This window comes from Mchenga conophoros, linkage group LG14 (assembly GCF_057382185.1).
Source record: "Mchenga conophoros isolate Kocher_MC1m ecotype Shallow Benthic linkage group LG14, M_conophoros_male_GT1.1, whole genome shotgun sequence".
Taxonomy (NCBI): Eukaryota; Metazoa; Chordata; class Actinopteri; order Cichliformes; family Cichlidae; genus Mchenga; species Mchenga conophoros.
The window spans coordinates 890,065-910,410 of NC_140539.1; the positions used below are offsets into that span (position 1 = coordinate 890,065).

Here is a 20,346-nt window from a genome sequence, read left to right on the forward strand (position 1 = left end):
AAGTGTGTTAAAACTGTGTTAAATAATTGCAGGTCAACTGCAGCTGAGTGTAAATCAAACACTTTGTGGAAAAAAGGACGATGCAGACACAGATCTGTGTTTTTGTCACAGCAGCTCACTCTGACAGCAACACTGGTTTCATCAGTGTCTGAACAACAACCCACTACCTGCAGTTTGTTGTTACCAATAACTTTAAACTGGAAAGCGTTCGGTACTTAAATAAACCAGTTCACACTGTTACATGGGACACGTACAGCTATACTACAGTATGCAGTCAGAAATAACTCAGTCCAAGTTGACCTCAAACATGAGTGTAACTTCATCTGTTCAAGTAGCTGGTTGGCTCAACAATATTAAAAAATATTTTATAGATTTTTGTTCAGTCAGGTTTGAATTTCATGTGACTGGTTTTAAATGTTTGTTGTATTAATGACAGACTGCATTTTGTATTCTAGCATATATATCTCAACTGAACTGAACTACTCATGAGTGAAGTACAAGAGCTGTAATATTCTTACTCTTTAGATTTGAAGCACTGGCACAAATGCGTCGTTCTGCCAGTCTGAAGCTAGTCCTCGTTTCTTTACACTTTGCTTCCAAGGAGTCGTTTGTCATTTTTCAAATTTGGTCTCCGGCTTTCTGACAGTCTTTCCAAGTTTGCCTTTGATTCTCTGATTTTCTCGCAGTATCTGAAGAGTATCAGGCAGCCGTGTCATTAACCATGAACCTGAGAGCTGCATCTGGCCCTTCAGCTGATCGCCTGCTGACTCATCAGTGGAAAGTGGCTGTCACAGGCTGTATCCCAATTCAGGGTCTGCAGCCTTAAAGTACGCAGCCTTAACGGTCCACAAGGGCCGCGTACTCAAAGACCGCTAAGGCCGGAAGTGCGAGGCTTGTGAAATGGGACGGTCTAGCCTTCGTTGCGCTGCCCAGGTTGCCTAGCAACCATGATACTAACAGCTGGAAACGTGTCATACAGCTGTGTTTGACAGAGATGAAGGAGAAAATCTTTTGTTCATTTCTTTGTTCCTACATGAGCTTTGATCATTCTCTGATTAAGCTCAGCTATTGAACGGCGTATATTTTAAAGTAAAGGCTTTAAAACCAAGTTAGTACAAACGTCACTAACGTCACATGACTTTGCCGACATGTGGCCAACAGTAATGTTTTCATGTTCTTCGTTATTAAACATTTGCACATAAATAAGTGACATAATATTCAGTACTTACTTAAAGTTTAATCTTCGGGCGCCCCTCATCCGCCGTTTTTTTTCGGCAAAATTATCCACACCCACCGCCGCGCTATGCATTCTGGGATATGTTGGGCCACGAAGTCTACACCGCCACGTCCTTAAAATTCAGGGAAATGAAGGACGCATTTGAGGGCCGCATTTCGAGCAGCCTTTGAATCGGGACAGCCTTCGTCGCGTTGCTGTGATGTAATCGGCCTTAAAATGCGGCCTTTAAGGCTGCAGACCCTGGATTGGGATACAGCCACATAGTCTTTCTGAAGGCAAACAGACTAAACTGGGCTGATCACCAGCAGCAACAGCTCTGATGGAGTGATTAGTCCAAATGTGCTTCAACATTATTGACAATGAGCAGAACAAAAAGGCTGCCAGCATCCGAAAAAGGGCTTCTTATTCCTAAAGACAACTTAAAGAAAATACAGAGCAGGTCATCTGCTGATCGCAGGGTTGCTGGTTCGACGCCTGGCTCCCACCAGCCTGCTCTCTGAGTTTAAATGTGTGTGCATGTTAGAAAGCACTAAAAGCATAGAAGGAAGTGTTCGTGTGGACGTGGCATGTTGCATAACGCACTGTGAATGTGTGCGTGAATGGGTGGATGACTGGATATGTAAAGCGCTTTGGGGTCCTTAGGGACTAGTAAAAGCGCTATATAAATACAGACCATTTACCATTTACCATTTACTATGTAAGAATCAGTCCTTTTACCATTTATTGACCTTCAAGCCTGTTAAACTGTACTCCGTTTTTATCTTATATACTGGATTTGCATTTATGTCTGCACATGTTTAAATTCTCACTTAAAGGATAGTGCCTTCCTAGTTTAAAATGCACAGTACTGTAGTGAAAGCTATGCTCCTGTATGTCTTTCTATTGTGTTTGACTTTGTGTTTTGTAGGTTTGGAGGGACGGTGTGCTCAGCTTGTTCGTATATTGTGAAACTGATTCACGTGGGATAAAAGTTGAGCAATGAATAAACAGTCATGATTAAAACAGTTGGGTGTGCGTCAAACTGATGGTCTGATAAGATTTTAATAAGTCACAATCAGCTCTGACAGGATGTGATGTGTCACAGGCATTTATCATTTACTGCTGCACAGAGCTCATCTTCTCTTAATCCCTCTGAAGAAAACGGCAACGCTTTCTTTACAGATCATGAAAGTTTGCATAGAAGTGCAGATGACCAGAATCGTGCCCACTCAGCCATTGTTCACAGTGGGCATCGTGCGTCCTGCCACACACAGGAAGCATTTTCATTTCCACTTGAGAACGTGTCTGAAGTGGACGAGCGTCCGCTGCGTGGGACATATGAGAAAAGACATCCTGGTTGATGGCAGGAGATAATCTGAGAAACAAGAAGCCGAGGACGGCGCACTGTAGAATACAAAGCCCAGAGATGCACGAGCCACGTTCGCTGGATCGAAGATCCCTGTTGTGTGAGCCGATAAACAGATGAGCATAATCAGGAACAGCAAACACAATAGTGGCGACTAACCCTCTTCTACCCGACTGTCAGAAAAACACGGCTGATTTTCAAATTTAAAGATGGATAGAGAAAAATCTATCTTTAGAGGTAGAGGGGGCGGGGTCAGGAACACAGCACCATCAGTATTTGTGCAGTGCACGTTAACACCTAAATGATTCGTGTGCAAAGACGGCCTCGACTCACTCGATTCTGCTTTTTCTCATTTTCATTTGATTGTCATTTCACCTCAACCGATCGCAGCAGATGGCCCCGCCCCTCCCTGAGCCTGGAGGTTTCTTCCTGTTAAAAGGGAGTTTTTCCTTCCCACTGTCGCCAAAGTGCTTGCTCACAGGGGGTCATATGATTGTTGTGGTTTTCTCTGGAGGGTCTTTTCCTTACAATATAAAGCACCTTGAGGGGGCTGTTGTTGTGATTTGGCGCTGTATGGAAATGAAACTGAGTATTGTCAGGGTGGTCAGTGCTCACGTTCTAACAGTCAGTGTTATCCTTGTGGGCCTAAAAACAAACACTGTTCTGGGCCTTTTAAGCTCTAGATGTGGAGGATAGTGTTCATATGAGGGTATTTGGCTGTTCCAATAATCTGAAGAAAAGTAGTTTTCTTGAAAGCCAAAGAGTACATTCAGTCGAATACCACTGTCCATGCTCCTGGCGAGAGCAGCGTGATGAGCCAATAAGCAGACGAGGGGGAGCATTTTATGTCCCAGAGTCTCTAAACAGGAAATGTTCCACTTCGAAGTGAGCTGCAGGGCTCCGGCACTAATCTGGCTGCACAGCTGAAATAATCCACTGTCAGATATGTGCACTTACCCGTTTCTTCTTTCAAGGTTTCATGTGAAAGTAAATGTACGACATGTCACAGCAGCACGATGTGAGACGTTTCCATGTCACACACAGGCTGTTTTCACACGTGGACGACCCGTTCTTGGACGACCCGCTGCCGAGAGAGTACGTCCTCTACCTGCGACCCAGCGGGCCCCTTCAGAACCAGCTTTCCCATTTCTGGCAGCAGAGCCGGATCACCTGTGGCAAGAACAAAGCCCACAACATTTTCCCCCATATTACTCTCTGCCAGTTCTTCATGGTGAGTTATACTGGATTTAACTTTCATGGTTGAAATTCAACAATTGTAGTCGTCGATATCTGGATAGATTATTTTCTTCTTTGTCCTTGTGCATAAAGTTATTTATCTGAATAGTTTAAGGTAAGCTTTGGCTTATCACTGAAACAGCATCAACAGTGTTAATAGGAAAATACATGTGATGGTGCCATCAGAGCTCGTAGTGTCTGCTAACGACCAGCTGTCATGGGCTACGTTCACAGTGCAGGCGAAAGCGCATCAAATCCGACTTTTTTGACCCTATGCGACCCGTATCCAATCATGTTGTGACAGTGTGAACGGCACAAATCAGTCTTTTACGTCACTGACACAAGACAGGCGCCAATCATCCGCACCGGAGAAATTGATAGACTGCTGCAACAACACCTACTAGCTCTGTAGCTATGGGCTCAAAATGTGGTCATAAATATTTTGTACTTGTAAAAAAGATTTGTATGTGTAAACAGAATTTGTGTGTAAAAAAAGATTTGTGTGTGGACTTAGCCAAAAAAAAACCCCTGCAAGTTACAAGTACGAATTTTGACCCTATTTTTCTTCCTTTCATCTGATTGGCCAATGTAACAATCCAATCAGAGAACAGATGGGTTTGGCTGTCGGAGGGGCGCTTTTTTGAACTGCGGGTCCTTGAAGGGTAATCTCTATATAAATATCCGATAGCAGCTAGGTCCCCTAACTTTCAGCAGCTGTTGAAAGGATAAAGTTGTGCTATATCAGTGGTTAGAAATAACATTATTACTTTAGGATTAGTCTAACACAAAGTCAGGGCTGACCCAGGACCATTGCTGTGAGTCACAGTGCGCAGCATAAAGGTCCTTTCACATCGGACGCAGGATGTGCTGCTAATGCTAACTGCTAACTAAAAGCAAAGGATCCAGAATTTGTTACGCTGGCTGCTGGGCTCTGTGGGTTTTTGCAGCAGCTCTACCTGCACTAGATGCACCTGCTCGTTGTCTTTTCTATCTCTGACTTTATGTGAACTACAAGAGTTTGTGGGTTTTTTTGCTGGTTCTTCAAATGTTCAATAAAAACATGTATGCTAATTCATAACGAAGAAAGCTTTGTGATGAAGACTGTCATTTCCAAAACACTGCCCCCCCCTGCATCCGCAGCGCTGTTGAAAAGGCTGTGGAAGTCCCTGTATTAAACACGTAGACCTGTGACACAAAAATCACCAAACTCGGACGACCACAGACTGTTTTCCTTCGTGGTGATGAAGGAAAACGCTGGGTTGGCATGTAAAAGGGCATTTATTCCCTTCAAAGACCTGCAGTTCAAAAAAAGCGCCCCTCGACAGCCAAACCCATCTGTTCTCTGATTGGATTGTTACATTTGTGATTGACATGACATGGACCAATCAGCTTAAAGGAAGAAAAATAGGGTCAAAATTCGTAGTTGTAACTTGCAGGGGTTTTTTGGCTAAGTCCACACACAAATCTTTTTTACACACACAAATCTTTTTTACAAGTACAAAATATTTATGACCACATTTTGAGCCGATATGTAGCCGCCATTTTTACTTCCGTAAACAGAGCGCGTTGTGTGTGACGTCTTCTTTTGCGCATGCAGGCCGCTTTGAGGGCTGTAAACCGTTCACACCAGAGCGCGTTTGCTGTCACATTTTATTTGTAGTGTGAACAACCAGACAAAAAAATCGATTTGATCAAAACATCAGAATTGAGCATAAAGACCTGCAGTGTGAACGTAGCCTTAGAGATGAGTAAGAACTGAATCGTAAAAAAATTGAAGAACTAATTGAAGGATAAGCTTTATTTGTCAGTTGCAGTTGCCTGTATGGTCGACTGGGTCTGTCGACAATACAATATACAAACTTCCATTGGGGAGACAGGTCAGGCGAGGCAGCAAAAAAAGGGATAGACAGTGAGATATGTAACATATAGGGGCAAAGTCAGGAGAAAAAAAGGGTTCTGCCCATGATGACTTCCAACCAGTGAGTCGTCATGAGGAGAAAACACAAAAACTCCATAGCACGTAAAGAAGCACAGATATGATGTACACAGTCGTCACGGACGCTGCGAGTCCTCGCGCCTCCAGCTGAGCCGCTGTCTCCATGGGGGAAGTAAGCATGGGAGGAGGCGTTGGATCCGGGGAAGGGAGTGTGGTGAGTGCATATCAGTATCAGTGTGCATGTGTGCGTGTCGGGGTGTGTGTCCTGAGTTCAGCCTGAGAAAGTGTCCTTTAGCCTGTTGGGCTAAGATCAACAGTCTGCAGCCTACGCAGGTGGCCTTGAGTCAGTTCGTTCTCGTATCTCCCGGAAGAATGTTGTTGTTCTCCTCGGCATCAACCTTCAAGCAGCTGGCGCCGTCGGGGTGGGGGTATAGCCGCATTATAGATGTAGGTAACTGGTTTTAGGTCAAACTGCACCCATTTTACACTCGTTCTAATGTCCATCACTGGTCTCCAGGTGTATCTCTCTTTGAAGAGCCGTGAGTCCTCCAAGATCTTTCCCATATTTCGTTCAGTAAGGACAGTCTGAGCACTCACCGCTCTTCCCACAGTTTCCATCAGAGCGGCGAGCCTTGTGGGGTTTTGAACAGCAGTCACTTCTTTCTTCACTTTCCGGTAAGCCAGGGCCAAGCCAGCTCCAAACAGCAAGAGCCCTGTTATCATGGGTCCGAATAAGTAGATGTCTTCAATGTCCTCGATAGACAGTCTCGCCAGGCACACGACCCCCCACTTCTGCCACCCGTCCATCGTGTGTCCAGCAGGGAACGTCCTTCTGGGACACTCTGGCTCTCCCGAACCCAGGCTTCTCGTCGAGAATAGAGTGTCAATAGCATTAAGGGACCAGTTGATAAAATCCATAGTTCTTCTTTAGTTTTAGAGAACAAGAGTGAGAAAGAGACTCTCTCAGGGTTAGAGTCAGACAAGACAAGGACATAGAAGCAGCAGCAGGGAAGATAAGGGAAGGAGAGGGTGAAAGATGCGTCCGCCTCCTCCAAGAGCCAGAAGAGAGATCTTTGTACAAAATCTTTAAGATTGAAGACATTTCTGGTAAATACGAATATCTGAAATAGGGAGGAGGGACAATAAGACAAGTGAACTGAGTCAAGGCAAATACAATGGTGGGAAAACATCAAAGGAGGAAGTTAAAAAAGGAAAGTAATAAACCACATGAAGCCACAAAAGAAGCTTTCAAAACAAGAGGAAATAGCGTAACATCCACACACGTGAGAGTTTTGTGAACTTTACAAAAAAGCGAACTACACAAATGTGTAGCACTCTAAAACTGTATGTTGTCGTTCTGCATGTTTACATCTTCTTCACAGCAGATATTTCTTAATGAGCAGCATCATTGTTATATTCCAGAGACTCCACAGATGTGCATCAGTATGGCACCCAGCCCTCACTATGACCATCTCTTCTTGCTTACACAGTGTGCAGACCACAAAGTAGAAGCTCTGTGCGAAGCCCTCCAGGCCAGCGTACAGCAGTGGCGGGGTCGGTTTCCCAGCCCGCTGCCTTTGGAGCTCTACACATCTTCTAACTTCATCGGTCTTTTCGTGGAGGAGCAGGTGGCCGATATCCTCAAGCTGTTTGCAGCTGACTTTGCTGCAGAGGCTGTCAGGAAGGCAGGTAAGAAGTACGAGCGTGAGGGATATCTGCACCCACAATGCTTTCTGATATTAAAGACGTGTGTCTTCCTGTCAGTCTGTTCCATCTTTCACAGTGTGTCACCGTCTGTCAGCATCACTTCACTGTTGTCACAGAGTAATGCATGCTGACTGCCTTTGTGCTTGTTGTGAACGGCGTTCTTAACAGCTTATTGAAGGCCTCGCTCATTCTGTCACTCCGAGTACAGCGGGCGCGCCCACATCTTATCAGAGCGGATGCTCTGTTATATTTTGGTTGTTTAGCATTAAAGAAAAAAACAGACACAGGTTTCTTCAGATTGAAAGCAAAGCGCGCCTTTGTTCTGAAAGCAGTCCCTGTGTGACATGTCTCCTGTCCCTCTGTCTCTGTCAGAAGTCCACGTGGAGCCTCACAAGAAGCAGCTCCATGTAACTCTAGCCTACAACTTCCCCAGTGATCACCTCCCCTCACTAGAGAAACTCGCTAAGGGCATTGAAGTGAAGCTGGGATGTGATTGGCTGGCTGTTCTGTTCTCCCGGGACATTCGTTTTGCTAACCACGAGGTAGCTGATATTCAGACTAAACCCCGCATGCTCCAGAACTGCACACACTGAGGACAGCTATTGAGTAGTGATGTCTGTATGTTCTGCTTGTCTGTGATTGGCCGATGCAGACCCTGAGGGTGATGTACCCCTACGTGCCACAGAACGACGATGAGCTGGAGCTGGTTCCCGGGGATTTCGTCTTTATGTCTCCCGTGGATCAGAACAGTACCAGCGAGGGCTGGGTGTACGGGACCTCGCTCGCCACCGGGCTGTCCGGCCTGCTGCCTGAGAACTATGTGAGCCTGGCGGATGAATCTGACACCTGGGTGTTTCATGCGTAAGTGTAGCACACGAGGAACGTTGCTGCTGAATATTTATGAGCGTGCACCTTCACTGATGACTGTAGGCTTTGCACAGTGCGTCTGCAGCTAGCCCAAACCAAAGAATCTGTGCGTAACAAAACCACGGCGGACCCGTCCACATGTTCGTGCTTTTCAGCGTCTTACACACTTTATTGGCCGCACGCGGTTGCTGTTCACAAACTCGGCTGCAGCTTTACAGCTCACAGCTTGACATCCACATCGACTACAACAGCACTGACTCAGACAGAGCACAGATTTTAAGCATGATTGCAGATGCCGCCCAGGTGCATCCATCTCACCTGCAGCGGCATCACAGACCACGCCCCGCCTCGCTGTGTTTCCATATGGCAACGTTAACCTTACTTCTCAGGATCCAAAGAAACAATCAGTATATTTAAAGGTTCACATCACACACGTCTCTCAGCTCAGTTCAATTCCATTTTATTCGCGTAGCACCAGATTTACAGTGACAGTGTTTTTCCACCAACCACAGCTCCCACTCGTTCTTCAGCTGTGAGGCCAGTGACAAGGGCAGTAAAGACAGAGGCCTGTTCGATGGACTGTTGGACAGCCGCCGTCCCGATAGCACAAGTCCCGGGGACACGCCGTCCAATAGTCTCATCTGTCATCCAATGCAGGTACTCAACCTGTGAACTGCGCACTAAATGTTGCTGTCATCTGTCCAAATGTTCAAGCGCCCTGTTACTCGGATGTTCAGCAGGTCCTGCGGATCAGCGGGGGTCACTCTCGGCAACCCAAGCGGACTCTTTTCGTGTGCCGCCACGGTGAGAGGATGGATGTGGTCTTTGGCAAACACTGGCTCTCCCTCTGCTCAGATAGTAAAGGTGAGCACGTCCACACACCTTCATTACTGTCTTTGTGCATCTCACGGTGAGGTTTGGACATGCAGCGGTACTTTTCTCCCCGCCTCTGCAGGTAGATACGTACGTTCCAACCTGAACATGCCTCCCAGTCTGCCTCTGTGGGGAGGACAGAGAGACTATGACATGGATGCTCCCATTACTGTGTTTGGATCCACCCAGGCCCGGCTTGTGGGTACGTGACTGGTGCAGATGTGAATGGTGTATAACACCTGCTGCTGATGAGCAGGCTGACATTTTTGTTTTTGCACGTGTGCTTTGCTTTCTTCTCCAGGTGAAGCCCTGTTAGAGAGCAACACAGCCATAGACTTTGTGTACTGCTCTCCCGCTCTGCGATGTGTTCAGACTGCACAGAACATCCTGAAAGGTAAAAACGGGTCCGGCCTGTGCACCAGCGGTCGCGCCGACACATCGAGATAGTGCGTTTCTTTTTTATCTACGACATTTGGTTTGTGCAAACAGGTTTACAGCAGGACAGCAAGCTGAAGGTGCGAGTGGAGCCGGGGCTTTTCGAATGGACCAAGTGGGTGTCTGGGAGCTCGATGCCTGCGTGGATATCTCCCACCGACCTGGCTGTTGCACACTTCAGCGTTGACACAACTTACAGGTGATGACTGCCGAGCAGCGGCTTTTGCTTGTGTGGGGACTTTGGATGCTAACTGTGCTGTGTTAGAGTTGCATACTTCACACCTCTAATACGGAGAGAAACTAAGACGTATCTATACAACTGTAAATATAAATCCACACAGAAAGCAATGGTATGAATGCTGGTCATGTGATGATGGGAAGGTTGGTGGTTCGATCCCTGCCAGTCTGCATCCCTCTAATCTACAAATATACTAACGCCAAGTTGTGTTGTATGAGGCGAGAGAGAAGCTCTGTATCAGAATCAGTCCATTTACCATGAACTGTATTTCACTCACAGTAGAGCGCAGAAAATATATCAGATGTTAAAAAAGAGAAAGGACCATTTGAAGAATAATATTAGCTCATATTTTATTTAATGGCAGCAACTCTTCTAACAACAGTCCATAAATGTTTGGACGTGAGGAGAGCAGCTGCTGGACCTGTGGCCAAGGTTGTCCCGCTGTGGTCTCACAGAGGATCGTAGCTGCTCGACTCTCCTCGGTCGTGTCGTCTTCTTTGTTTCATGATGTGGGTGGCTGTAGCTCAGGAGGTAGAGCAGGTTACCTACTGATCGGAAGGTTGGAGGTTCGATCCCAGGCTCCTCCAGTCTGCATGCCAAGTATCCTTGGGCAAGATACTAACCCCAAGTTGCTTTCCGATGCATCCATCGGAGTATGAATGTGTATGAGTGTAGTTAGAAAGCACTCAGTACAGAGGTAGTGCTTGTGAGAATGGGTGTGACTGGGTGAATGTGGCGTGTTGTATAGAGCGCTTTGAGTACTCCGGGAGAGTAGAAAAGCGCTGTATAAGAATCAGTCCATTTACCATGTTCTCAATGTTTCCGCTGGTGGTCTGCAGGCCAGTTCAACACTTGTACTGTGAAGCCGCACTGTCGTAACTCTGTGTGGTTTCACAGAAATATGGACCGTTCTTCCCTGGAAAGGACACGGTCGGGATGGCAGCACATGTTGCTGTGTCGTTCCACCATCTCCTTCATCCCATCAGAGGTGGAGACTTTTGAACTACGTGATAACAAGCCAGCCGCTGCTCTTTAGTCCACAGGACATTACAAATGTTTGATCTGTCTGATCACAGAGCAGTTTTCCATCTTCCGTCGGTCCATGTTGAATGAGCTTGGGTCCAGAGATGATGTGTGCACAGCTTTAACCTGCCCGCGTGGCACAGCGGGCTGTGTTCTGGAAGTGTTCTTGAACCCGTGCACAGAGTCGTGACTGTTTGCATTCGTGATATTCAGCCTTGTGCACAGCCGCTGCTCCAGATTCTCTGAATCTTTCTGTAGATGATATACAGCGGCTTGCAAAAGTATTGGGCCCCTTGAACTTTCCCACATTTTGTCACATTACAGCCACAAACATGAACCTGCAACATGCACCTGTGTGTAATCTAATGTCAGTACAGATACAGCTGCTCTGTGACGGCCTCAGAGGTTGTCTGAGAGAACATTGGGAGCAACAACACCATGAAGTCCAAAGAACAGAGCAGACAGGTCAGGGATAAAGTTACTGAGACATTTAAAGCAGGCTTAGGCTACACAAAGATTTCTCAAGCCTTGAACATCCCACGGAGCACTGTTCAAGCCATCATTCAGAAATGGAAGGAGTATGGCACAACTGTAAACCTACAAGGCCGTCTTTTGGGATAAAATGAGCTAATATTTTCCATAAAATAGAAAATGTCTTAGTGTAAGCATTTGACTTCTGTTGTGATTAAAATACTGTACAGGATTAAGAGGTTTGCTAATCGTTGCATTCTGCTTTTACGGATTTTACACTGAGTCCCAACTTTTGGGGGGTTGAAGCAGGAGCAGCAGGGTTTGTAACACGCCAGCAGGAACCCTGTGTATGTCCGCCTGGCCTGCAGAGATCTCCTCTGTAGTTCTGATGGACTGAAGGGTCCAGAGCGAGTCTTACGCCATCTCCCAAACTGCAGTCCACGCCCACTCAAAGGCACAAAGAAGACACTTACCACTGCCTAACATGTTTCACTAATTATTTATCTCAATGCAGACCTCTGATCCCAGTCAGCAAGCTCACTGTGTCCGAGTCCTACGAGAACTACATGAGTCGGAGCTATCAAGTAACCAAAGACATCCTGTCAGACTGCAAAAACAGTGGTAAGAGACACACAGCAGAGCTGCTGCAGATGTGGAACGTTTAAAGATCAGCATGTTCATGTCTTTGTGCATCCCGCCTGGGTTTCCACTCTCCGTAGGAAACAACGTGCTGATTGTAGCCCACGCTTCTTCCTTAGAGGCCTGCACGCGCCAGCTGCAGGGCCGCAGCCCACAGAGCGCCAAGGACTTCATCCAAGTCGTCCGAAAGGTCCGCTCACACACCTCTTTTCATGTGGTGCATCTGTTTTATTGTCTTTGTTACATTCCACCTTTCTGCCCATCCGTCACTGCTTCCGTCTGGCTTCCCAGCCTCCTCTCCTCCAGCCCATTTGTGCAAAAACAGGAGTGCGTTCACTGTATAGAGGGAAACACAGTCAAAGCTGTATTTCTTTGACGGGTTTTGGAGGATCAGACAATAACAAACTGTGAACGGGACATTTCTGAAATCATGTGATGAACCAACACGAGCCCTACTGTCTAACATGGTTTCAGTTTAAATAAGGAACATGTGCATTTACTCTAAATTATTTTTAGTGCCCAGCTCGCTCATGCTCAGCTCTCTGACCCGACTTGAAAAGCAGGGAAGCGACTGGAAGCTCTCATGTGCACAGTTTCTACCATCATGTCTTTGGGTTCCTACCAGACTAAACTTCCTCTTTAGATAACGTTTGTTCTCTGGGTGGCTCATTGGGGGGAAATGAGTTGATGTGTCTCACGTCACTGAGGCTTTAGTGTTTATCCAGGGTGTTAATGTGAAACAGTCAAACCAAACATGGCTGCGGAAGATTGGAAATGCCCAAATGACAACAGATAACGCAAAGTCAAAAAGTGAAGTGCGTGTGTTTCCCTCTGGTTTTACTTTGGTTTCTCTTTTCAATTAAACGGAACAAAAGAGCAGTTTTATGTGTTTTTAGCAACGGTAAACTAAACGCTGCCGTAGCTTTGTGCCATCACAGTACAGGATCTGTCCACGCTGCAGTTCATGTTCCTGTTGTTGTTCACTGAGGGTCATTAACTGCTTCTCATACTCACACTGACTGTGCTGCGCTCTGCTGGATGACACTGTGAAGTATAAAACAGCTGATGATGTCAAAAAATAGGAAATAAATAAATCAGTTTGCACTAAAGTGGAAACTTAAAAGGATCAAAAAATATTCTTTATAAATAATTAATGAAACAGTAATGTGTGTTTTTGTTAAATACAAAGAAATGATACAAAGATTATTATCCTTGTATTTCCCACATTCACGTCACGTGCTCTGTTAGTGTGAGTACACATAAAACAAAGTCTTGTAACATAATATCTATGAAGTCGTGGCTTCCTTCCTGTTGGAGGTTAAATGAGGAGCGCTACATTTGGGAACACGGGAAAATCCAGGAAACAATAATGAAAATGTTACAAAGTTTTTGTGTCGGACCGCCGTCATCTTTAATCTACTCTCCGAGTCACGTTTCCTTTGCTCTGCTTGCTCCTCAGATCCCTTACCTGGGCTTTTGCTCCTGCGAGGAGCAGGGGGACACGGGGGTGTGGCAGTTAGCGGACCCTCCCATCCTCCCCCTCACACATGGGCCAAACCACAGCTTTGACTGGAGGGAGACGCTCCTGCAAGAATGACGGCCCAAGCAGACCCTCTTAATCTGATGATGTACACACTCGGCCTGCAGTGGCACCGCCGCCCCACCCCCACCCTTCCTCCAAATACTGGAACTTTCCGCCCGTCAGCAGAGAGCGCCTCGGCTCTCTGCCCCAGGTGACAACGTTTGGCAGCGTGTGTTCGCTCAACATTAAGCACGCTCAAATATCACCCACCCAGTCTCAGGAAACGCATCAGGATCATAAGACGGCGGTTCTCTATTAAAAATGACGTTTGATTGATTTTAGTGAGAACTTAGAATTTGATCTATTGAGTTGTGACGTTAGCACGCAGTAGCATTCTGGCTATAGGTGTAAATGTTTTTGCTCAAAGCGTGAAATTACAATCAGTTTTAAACACGCCGATGTTTTTGTAGTATTACATTTGGACAGGACAAAAGATTAGTTACAGTAGACTGACCACCTCCATTTACAGTAAGTCCAAAGATTTCCCCTTGAATGGGGCAAAGAAAGGCATCAGATACTGTTTTACTCTAACTTTACAATAAACGACATCATTAAAAACATGGCTTTATGTAAACACATGTGAACACTTTTTGTTCTGCAGTGGAGTTTCTCAAAGTTTCATGAGACTGTGGGTTTGTAACCACGGAGCTCCCGATCAGAACAACAGCGTAGTGTTATTGGAGCTTTCATGGAGTTGGCGTCCCGTGTCCTGCCGCTGCCACGTCACCAGCTGAGGTAGAACGTTTACGCCACACCTCGTAGTCTTCGTCACACCCTCCCGATGCCCCCGTACAATGCATCCCCCCACTGTCGTCTCCATATGTAGCACACTGAGGACAGCGGTGTCTCTGCAGCAACATCACGACCTGCAATACCGACAATCACAAAGTAGCTTCTTAATTCTGGTCCAGCAGCAGTTTGTTGTTCAGACGTTCTCAGCGATCAGAAACGTCTTCCACTTTTATTTGTATTTATTTATAAGCCTTTATTGTTACAAGCAAAAATAATAAAAACAGCATGCAAGAACTTATGCTCTGTATCTCAGGTGTTGACTACATTTAAGACACACACAGTGTGTGTGTGGTCTGAAAACTGTTCCACTGATTGACTGTGATGTTGCCCCTGTCTAAGATTAAACTGATGTACCAACTGCCATCAGCAGCTGTAGCAGAAACGACATATTCACACATCTGCTCTTTCATCCCGCTGCGTTTGGGGAATCCTGGCTCATGCTGCCAATGCAAAATGAGTTCCCACTGCAATGTAATGCTGGCGTCTTCGTGCATACTAGCAAAGTAGTCTGCGTTGTTCCAAGTGCAGAGCAGCTTCCATTGCTAACACGAGAGCTAAGGCTGCGTTCACATACAGCATCATGGTGTTCATCACCAACGCCACAGGAATAGCTCGACAGTTTGAAAAAAGGCTTCTCAGCGCTGATCATTTTAAAGGGTCTCTGTGTAGAAACGTGTGTGCGGAGAGTTCAGCCAAGACTCAACCAACGTTTAGGAGAACTGCTTCTTTAAAGAAGCAGTTTGGCACAGCTGGCAAGTGTAGCCGTTCCCTGCACTCCAGCTGCACGGCTGCCATGTCTGCTACAGACAACAGAGCTCCACTCACATCACAGGTAAAAGCAGCTGAAACCAGTACGGTGGATAAAGAGAATTCAAGACTAATAACAGCCTTTGGTGATTTAATAACCTGTTATATGCTTGACTTGTTCTAAACTGTTTCTGTTTTGTAAACTGTATCACTTTCAGATTTTTAAACCGGGATAATCCCTGATTGACTAGCATTTGTCAAACTGTAAATTATGAAGAGCTAACAATGAATTTTGCTCTCAGAGTAAAGAAAGAAGCTGCAGGAACATATCTGCGTTGTAAAAACCGTATGACCAGTCTGCAATGAAACCTCTCAGTGAGAAGCATCAGTCAGGAGGAACATAGCAGCGGCGACACGACGCGATGCTCGTGAAAACTTCACATCAGACCCGCTAAGCACTTGTAGCATTGCTGAGTTCAGTCACTGCACAGTGGTCACAGATGCAAATGTGTGAGGGAAGAGTCACTGCTCCCACACGAATGTGAAAGTTTCTTCCTGTTTAATAAACGTCAGACATTCAGGAGCAACATAAAGTCTTAATCTGTGTGAAAAGTGACGAAGAAGAAGCCATGGTGTTCCTTTACTCTTTATTTATTGTCTGATTATATCACCAGATGTGTACAGCAATTAATTTAAAGAAATGTTGGCCTGTAATTTAAACTCTGTGTGCGTGCGTGTGTATGTCTGTGCGTGCGTGTGTGTCTGTGCGTGTGTGTGTGTGTATGTCTGTGCGTGCGTGTGTATGTCTGTGCGTGCGTGTGTGTATGTCTGTGCGTGCGTGTGTGTGTCTGTGCGTGTGTGTGTGTGTGTATGTCTGTTCGTGCGTGCGTGTATGTCTGTGCGTGCGTGTGTGTATGTCTGTGCGTGCGTGTGTGTGTCTGTGCGTGTGTGTGTCTGTGCGTGTGTGTGTGTGTGTATGTCTGTGCGTGTGTGTGCGTGTATGTCTGTGCGTGCGTGCGTGTATGTCTGTGCGTGCGTGTGTGTATGTCTGTGCGTGCGTGTGTGTGTCTGTGCGTGTGTGTGCGTGTATGTCTGTGCGTGCGTGCGTGTATGTCTGTGCGTGCGTGTGTGTATGTCTGTGCGTGCGTGTGTGTGTCTGTGCGTGTGTGTGTGTGTATGTCTGTGCGTGTGTGTGTATGTCTGTGCGTGCGTGCGTGTATGTCTGTGCGTGCGTGTGTGTATGTCTGTGCGTGCGTGTGTGTGTCTGTGCGTGTGTGTGTGTGTGTATGTCTGTGCGTGTGTGTGCGTGTATGTCTGTGCGTGCGTGCGTGTATGTCTGTGCGTGCGTGTGTGTATGTCTGTGCGTGCGTGTGTGTGTCTGTGCGTGTGTGTGTGCGTGTATGTCTGTGCGTGCGTGCGTGTATGTCTGTGCGTGCGTGTGTGTATGTCTGTGCGTGCGTGTGTGTGTCTGTGCGTGTGTGTGTGTGTGTATGTCTGTGCGTGTGTGTGCGTGTATGTCTGTGCGTGCGTGCGTGTGTGTATGTCTGAGGGGGCGTGCGTGCGTGTATGTCTGTGCGTGTGTGTGCGTGTATGTCTGTGCGTGTGTGTGCGTGTATGTCTGTGCGTGCGTGCGTGTATGTCTGTGCGTGCGTGTGTATGTCTGTGCGTGCGTGTGTGTATGTCTGTGCGTGTGTGTGCGTGTATGTCTGTGCGTGTGTGTGCGTGTATGTCTGTGCGTGCGTGCGTGTATGTCTGTGCGTGTGTGTGTATGTCTGTGCGTGCGTGCGTGTATGTCTGTGCGTGCGTGCGTGTATGTCTGTGCGTGCGTGTATGTCTGTGCGTGCGTGTGTGTATGTCTGTGCGTGCGTGTGTGTGTCTGTGCGTGCGTGTGTGTGTGTATGTCTGTGCGTGCGTGTGTCTGTGCGTGCGTGTGTGTGTCTGTGCGTGCGTGTGTGTGTATGTCTGTGCGTGCGTGTATGTCTGTGCGTGCGTGCGTGTATGTCTGTGCGTGCGTGTGTGTATGTCTGTGCGTGCGTGTGTGTGTCTGTGCGTGTGTGTGCGTGCGTGCGTGCGTGCGTGTATGTCTGTGCGTGCGTGTGTGTGTATGTCTGTGCGTGCGTGTGTGTGTCTGTGCGTGCGTGCGTGTGTGTATGTCTGTGCGTGCGTGTGTATGTCTGTGCGTGCGTGTGTGTGTATGTCTGCGTGCGTGTGTGTGTCTGTGCGTGCGTGTGTATGTCTGTGCGTGTGTGTGTGTATGTCTGTGCGTGCGTGTGTGTGTCTGTGCGTGCGTGTGTGTGTCTGTGCGTGCGTGTGTGTGTATGTCTGCGTGCGTGTATGTCTGTGCGTGCGTGCGTGTATGTCTGTGCGTGCGTGTGTGTATGTCTGTGCGTGCGTGTGTGTGTCTGTGCGTGCGTGTGTGTGTATGTCTGTGCGTGCGTGTGTGTGTGTGTATGTCTGTGCGTGCGTGCGTGTATGTCTGTGCGTGCGTGTGTGTGTCTGTGCGTGCGTGTGTGTGTATGTCTGTGCGTGCGTGTGTGTATGTCTGTGCGTGCATGTGTGTGTCTGTGCGTGCGTGTGTGTGTATGTCTGTGCGTGCGTGTGTGTGCGTGTATGTCTGTGCGTGCGTGCGTGTATGTCTGTGCGTGCGTGTGTGTGTCTGTGCGTGCGTGTGTATGTCTGTGCGTGCGTGTGTGTGTGTGTATGTCTGTGCGTGCGTGTGTGTGTATGTCTGTGCGTGCGTGTGTGTATGTCTGTGCGTGTGTGTGTGTGTGTGTATGTCTGTGCGTGCGTGTGTGTATGTCTGTGCGTGCGTGTGTATGTCTGTGCGTGCGTGTGTGTGTATGTCTGCGTGCGTGTGTGTGTCTGTGCGTGCGTGTGTATGTCTGTGCGTGTGTGTGTGTATGTCTGTGCGTGCGTGTGTGTGTCTGTGCGTGCGTGTGTGTGTCTGTGCGTGCGTGTGTGTGTATGTCTGCGTGCGTGTATGTCTGTGCGTGCGTGCGTGTATGTCTGTGCGTGCGTGTGTGTATGTCTGTGCGTGCGTGTGTGTGTCTGTGCGTGCGTGTGTGTGTATGTCTGTGCGTGCGTGTGTGTGCGTGTATGTCTGTGCGTGCGTGCGTGTATGTCTGTGCGTGCGTGTGTGTGTCTGTGCGTGCGTGTGTATGTCTGTGCGTGCGTGTGTGTGTGTGTATGTCTGTGCGTGCGTGTGTGTGTATGTCTGTGCGTGCGTGTGTGTATGTCTGTGCGTGTGTGTGTGTGTGTGTATGTCTGTGCGTGCGTGTGTGTATGTCTGTGCGTGCGTGCGTGTGTGTCTGTGCGTGCGTGTGTGTATGTCTGTGCGTGCGTGCGTGCGTGCGTGTATGTCTGTGCGTGCGTGTGTGTATGTCTGTGCGTGTATGTCTGTGCGTGCGTGCGTGCGTGCGTGCGTGTATGTCTGTGCGTGCGTGTGTGTATGTCTGTGCGTGTATGTCTGTGCGTGCGTGCGTGCGTGTGTGTATGTCTGTGCGTGCGTGTGTGTGTGTGTGTATGTCTGTGCGTGCGTGCGTGCGTGTGTGTATGTCTGTGCGTGCGTGTGTGTATGTCTGTGCGTGCGTGTGTGTGTGTGTATGTCTGTGCGTGCGTGCGTGTGTGCGTGTATGTCTGTGCGTGCGTGCGTGCGTGTGTGTATGTCTGTGCGTGCGTGTGTGTATGTCTGTGCGTGCGTGTGTATGTCTGTGCGTGCGTGTGTGTATGTCTGTGCGTGCGTGTGTATGTCTGTGCGTGCGTGTGTGTATGTCTGTGCGTGCGTGTGTATGTCTGTGCATGCGTGTGTGTGTGTGTGTGTATGTCTGTGCGTGCGTGTGTGCGTGTATGTCTGTGCGTGTGTGTGTCTGTGCGTGCGTGTGTGTGTCTGTGCGTGTGTGTGTCTGTGCGTGCGTGTGTGCGTGTATGTCTGTGCGTGTGTGTGTCTGTGCGTGCGTGTGTGTGTCTGTGCGTGTGTGTGTCTGTGCGTGCGTGTGTGTGTCTGTGCGTGCGTGTGTGTGTGTCTGTGCATGTCTGTGTGTGTGTGTGCATGTCTGTGTGTGCATGTCTGTGTGTGCGTGTCTGTGCGTATGTCTGTGCGTATGTCTGTGTGTGTGTGTGTGTGCATGTCTGTGTGTGTGTGTGTGTGCATGTCTGTGTGCATGTCTGTGTGTGCGTGTCTGTGTGTGTGTGTATGTCTGTGTGTGTGTCTCGTGCTGAGGTATAAAGAGCAGCTGTGCTTTTTAACGGCTGTAATATTTTCATAGTGATTCGTGTGTGAGCGTCAGCCTACAACTGAACGATGATCCTTTGTGTTTTGTTCTGATGGAAGCTGAAAGAGAAACCTAATTTTTCTCCATAACTGAAGTTTTACTACATGTGTGCAAGTTATTGTCTGTTTGACTTGATTGATTTGATGCAGTTACTGTAAAGGAGAATGAGTCAAATAAAAATCAATACCTAATCGTTTTGTGAAGATTGATTGTTCATAACCAGCAAATCTGACTGAAGACTGCTGGCTCTTAAATCCGTTTAGGCTCGTATATATTGACACATTGGTACCACTTTTGTTTTTTCCTGTAATACTTATGTGATCAATAGAGGCTGCGAGAGAAAAAATGATGTCCAGCTCATGAATTTGCACAGTACTGTAATTATAGAAAAACAAGAAAATACTGTACATGCAGACCGTCCTGTACATTCGCCTCACAGTTAAAGTGTTGGTCACTCTGGGACTTTTCCCTAAAATACCTTCATCAAAATCTTTATGGCCTCATGCTCACTAAGGCCGGCGTTTTTTTCCTTTCTTAGATTCAATTAAAGTCAATTTTATTTATATAGCACCAACAACAGTCGCCGCAAGGCGCTTTATATTGTGAGGTCGACCCTACAATAATACATACAGAGAAAAACCCAACAATCATATGACCCCCTATGAACAAGCACTTTGGCAACAGTGGGAAGGAAAAACTCCCTTTTAACAGGAAGAAACCTCCGGCAGAACCAGGCTCAGGGAGGGGCGGGGCCATCTGCTGTGATTGGTTGGGGTGAGAGAAGGAAGACAAACTGGAAGCTGGTTCCACAGAAGAGGGGCCTGAAAACTGAAGGCTCTGCCTCCTGTAACACTGATGTAGCGCTAATGAATTAATACAGGCTAGGGATTGAGTGTAATTTTATGGTTATTATTAATCAGAAGATTTAGGGACGCTACTGGAGCTGA

At 47.3% G+C, this 20,346-nt stretch overlaps 1 protein-coding gene across 3 annotated transcripts in view; it reads left to right on the forward strand.

Moving 5' to 3' along the window:
- The window catches only part of ubash3bb (ubiquitin associated and SH3 domain containing Bb), a 49,068-nt gene extending 29,478 nt beyond the window's left edge, over positions 1 to 19,590 (forward strand). For 2 of the 3 annotated variants that reach the window (XM_085244641.1, XM_085244643.1), the window contains exons 3-14: positions 3,627 to 3,813; positions 7,245 to 7,443; positions 7,834 to 8,003; positions 8,114 to 8,322; positions 8,841 to 8,985; positions 9,066 to 9,192; positions 9,284 to 9,403; positions 9,503 to 9,595; positions 9,691 to 9,835; positions 11,883 to 11,989; positions 12,088 to 12,197; positions 13,467 to 19,590. In XM_085244641.1, coding sequence (XP_085100767.1) covers positions 3,627 to 3,813; positions 7,245 to 7,443; positions 7,834 to 8,003; positions 8,114 to 8,322; positions 8,841 to 8,985; positions 9,066 to 9,192; positions 9,284 to 9,403; positions 9,503 to 9,595; positions 9,691 to 9,835; positions 11,883 to 11,989; positions 12,088 to 12,197; positions 13,467 to 13,604 — 1,750 coding nt within the window. In that variant the 3' untranslated portion in view covers positions 13,605 to 19,590. The remainder of the gene's footprint in view (positions 1 to 3,626; positions 3,814 to 7,244; positions 7,444 to 7,833; positions 8,004 to 8,113; positions 8,323 to 8,840; positions 8,986 to 9,065; positions 9,193 to 9,283; positions 9,404 to 9,502; positions 9,596 to 9,690; positions 9,836 to 11,882; positions 11,990 to 12,087; positions 12,198 to 13,466) is intronic. The other variant, XM_085244642.1, reaches the window with a different exon arrangement.
- The last annotated feature ends 756 nt before the right edge of the window (positions 19,591 to 20,346 follow it).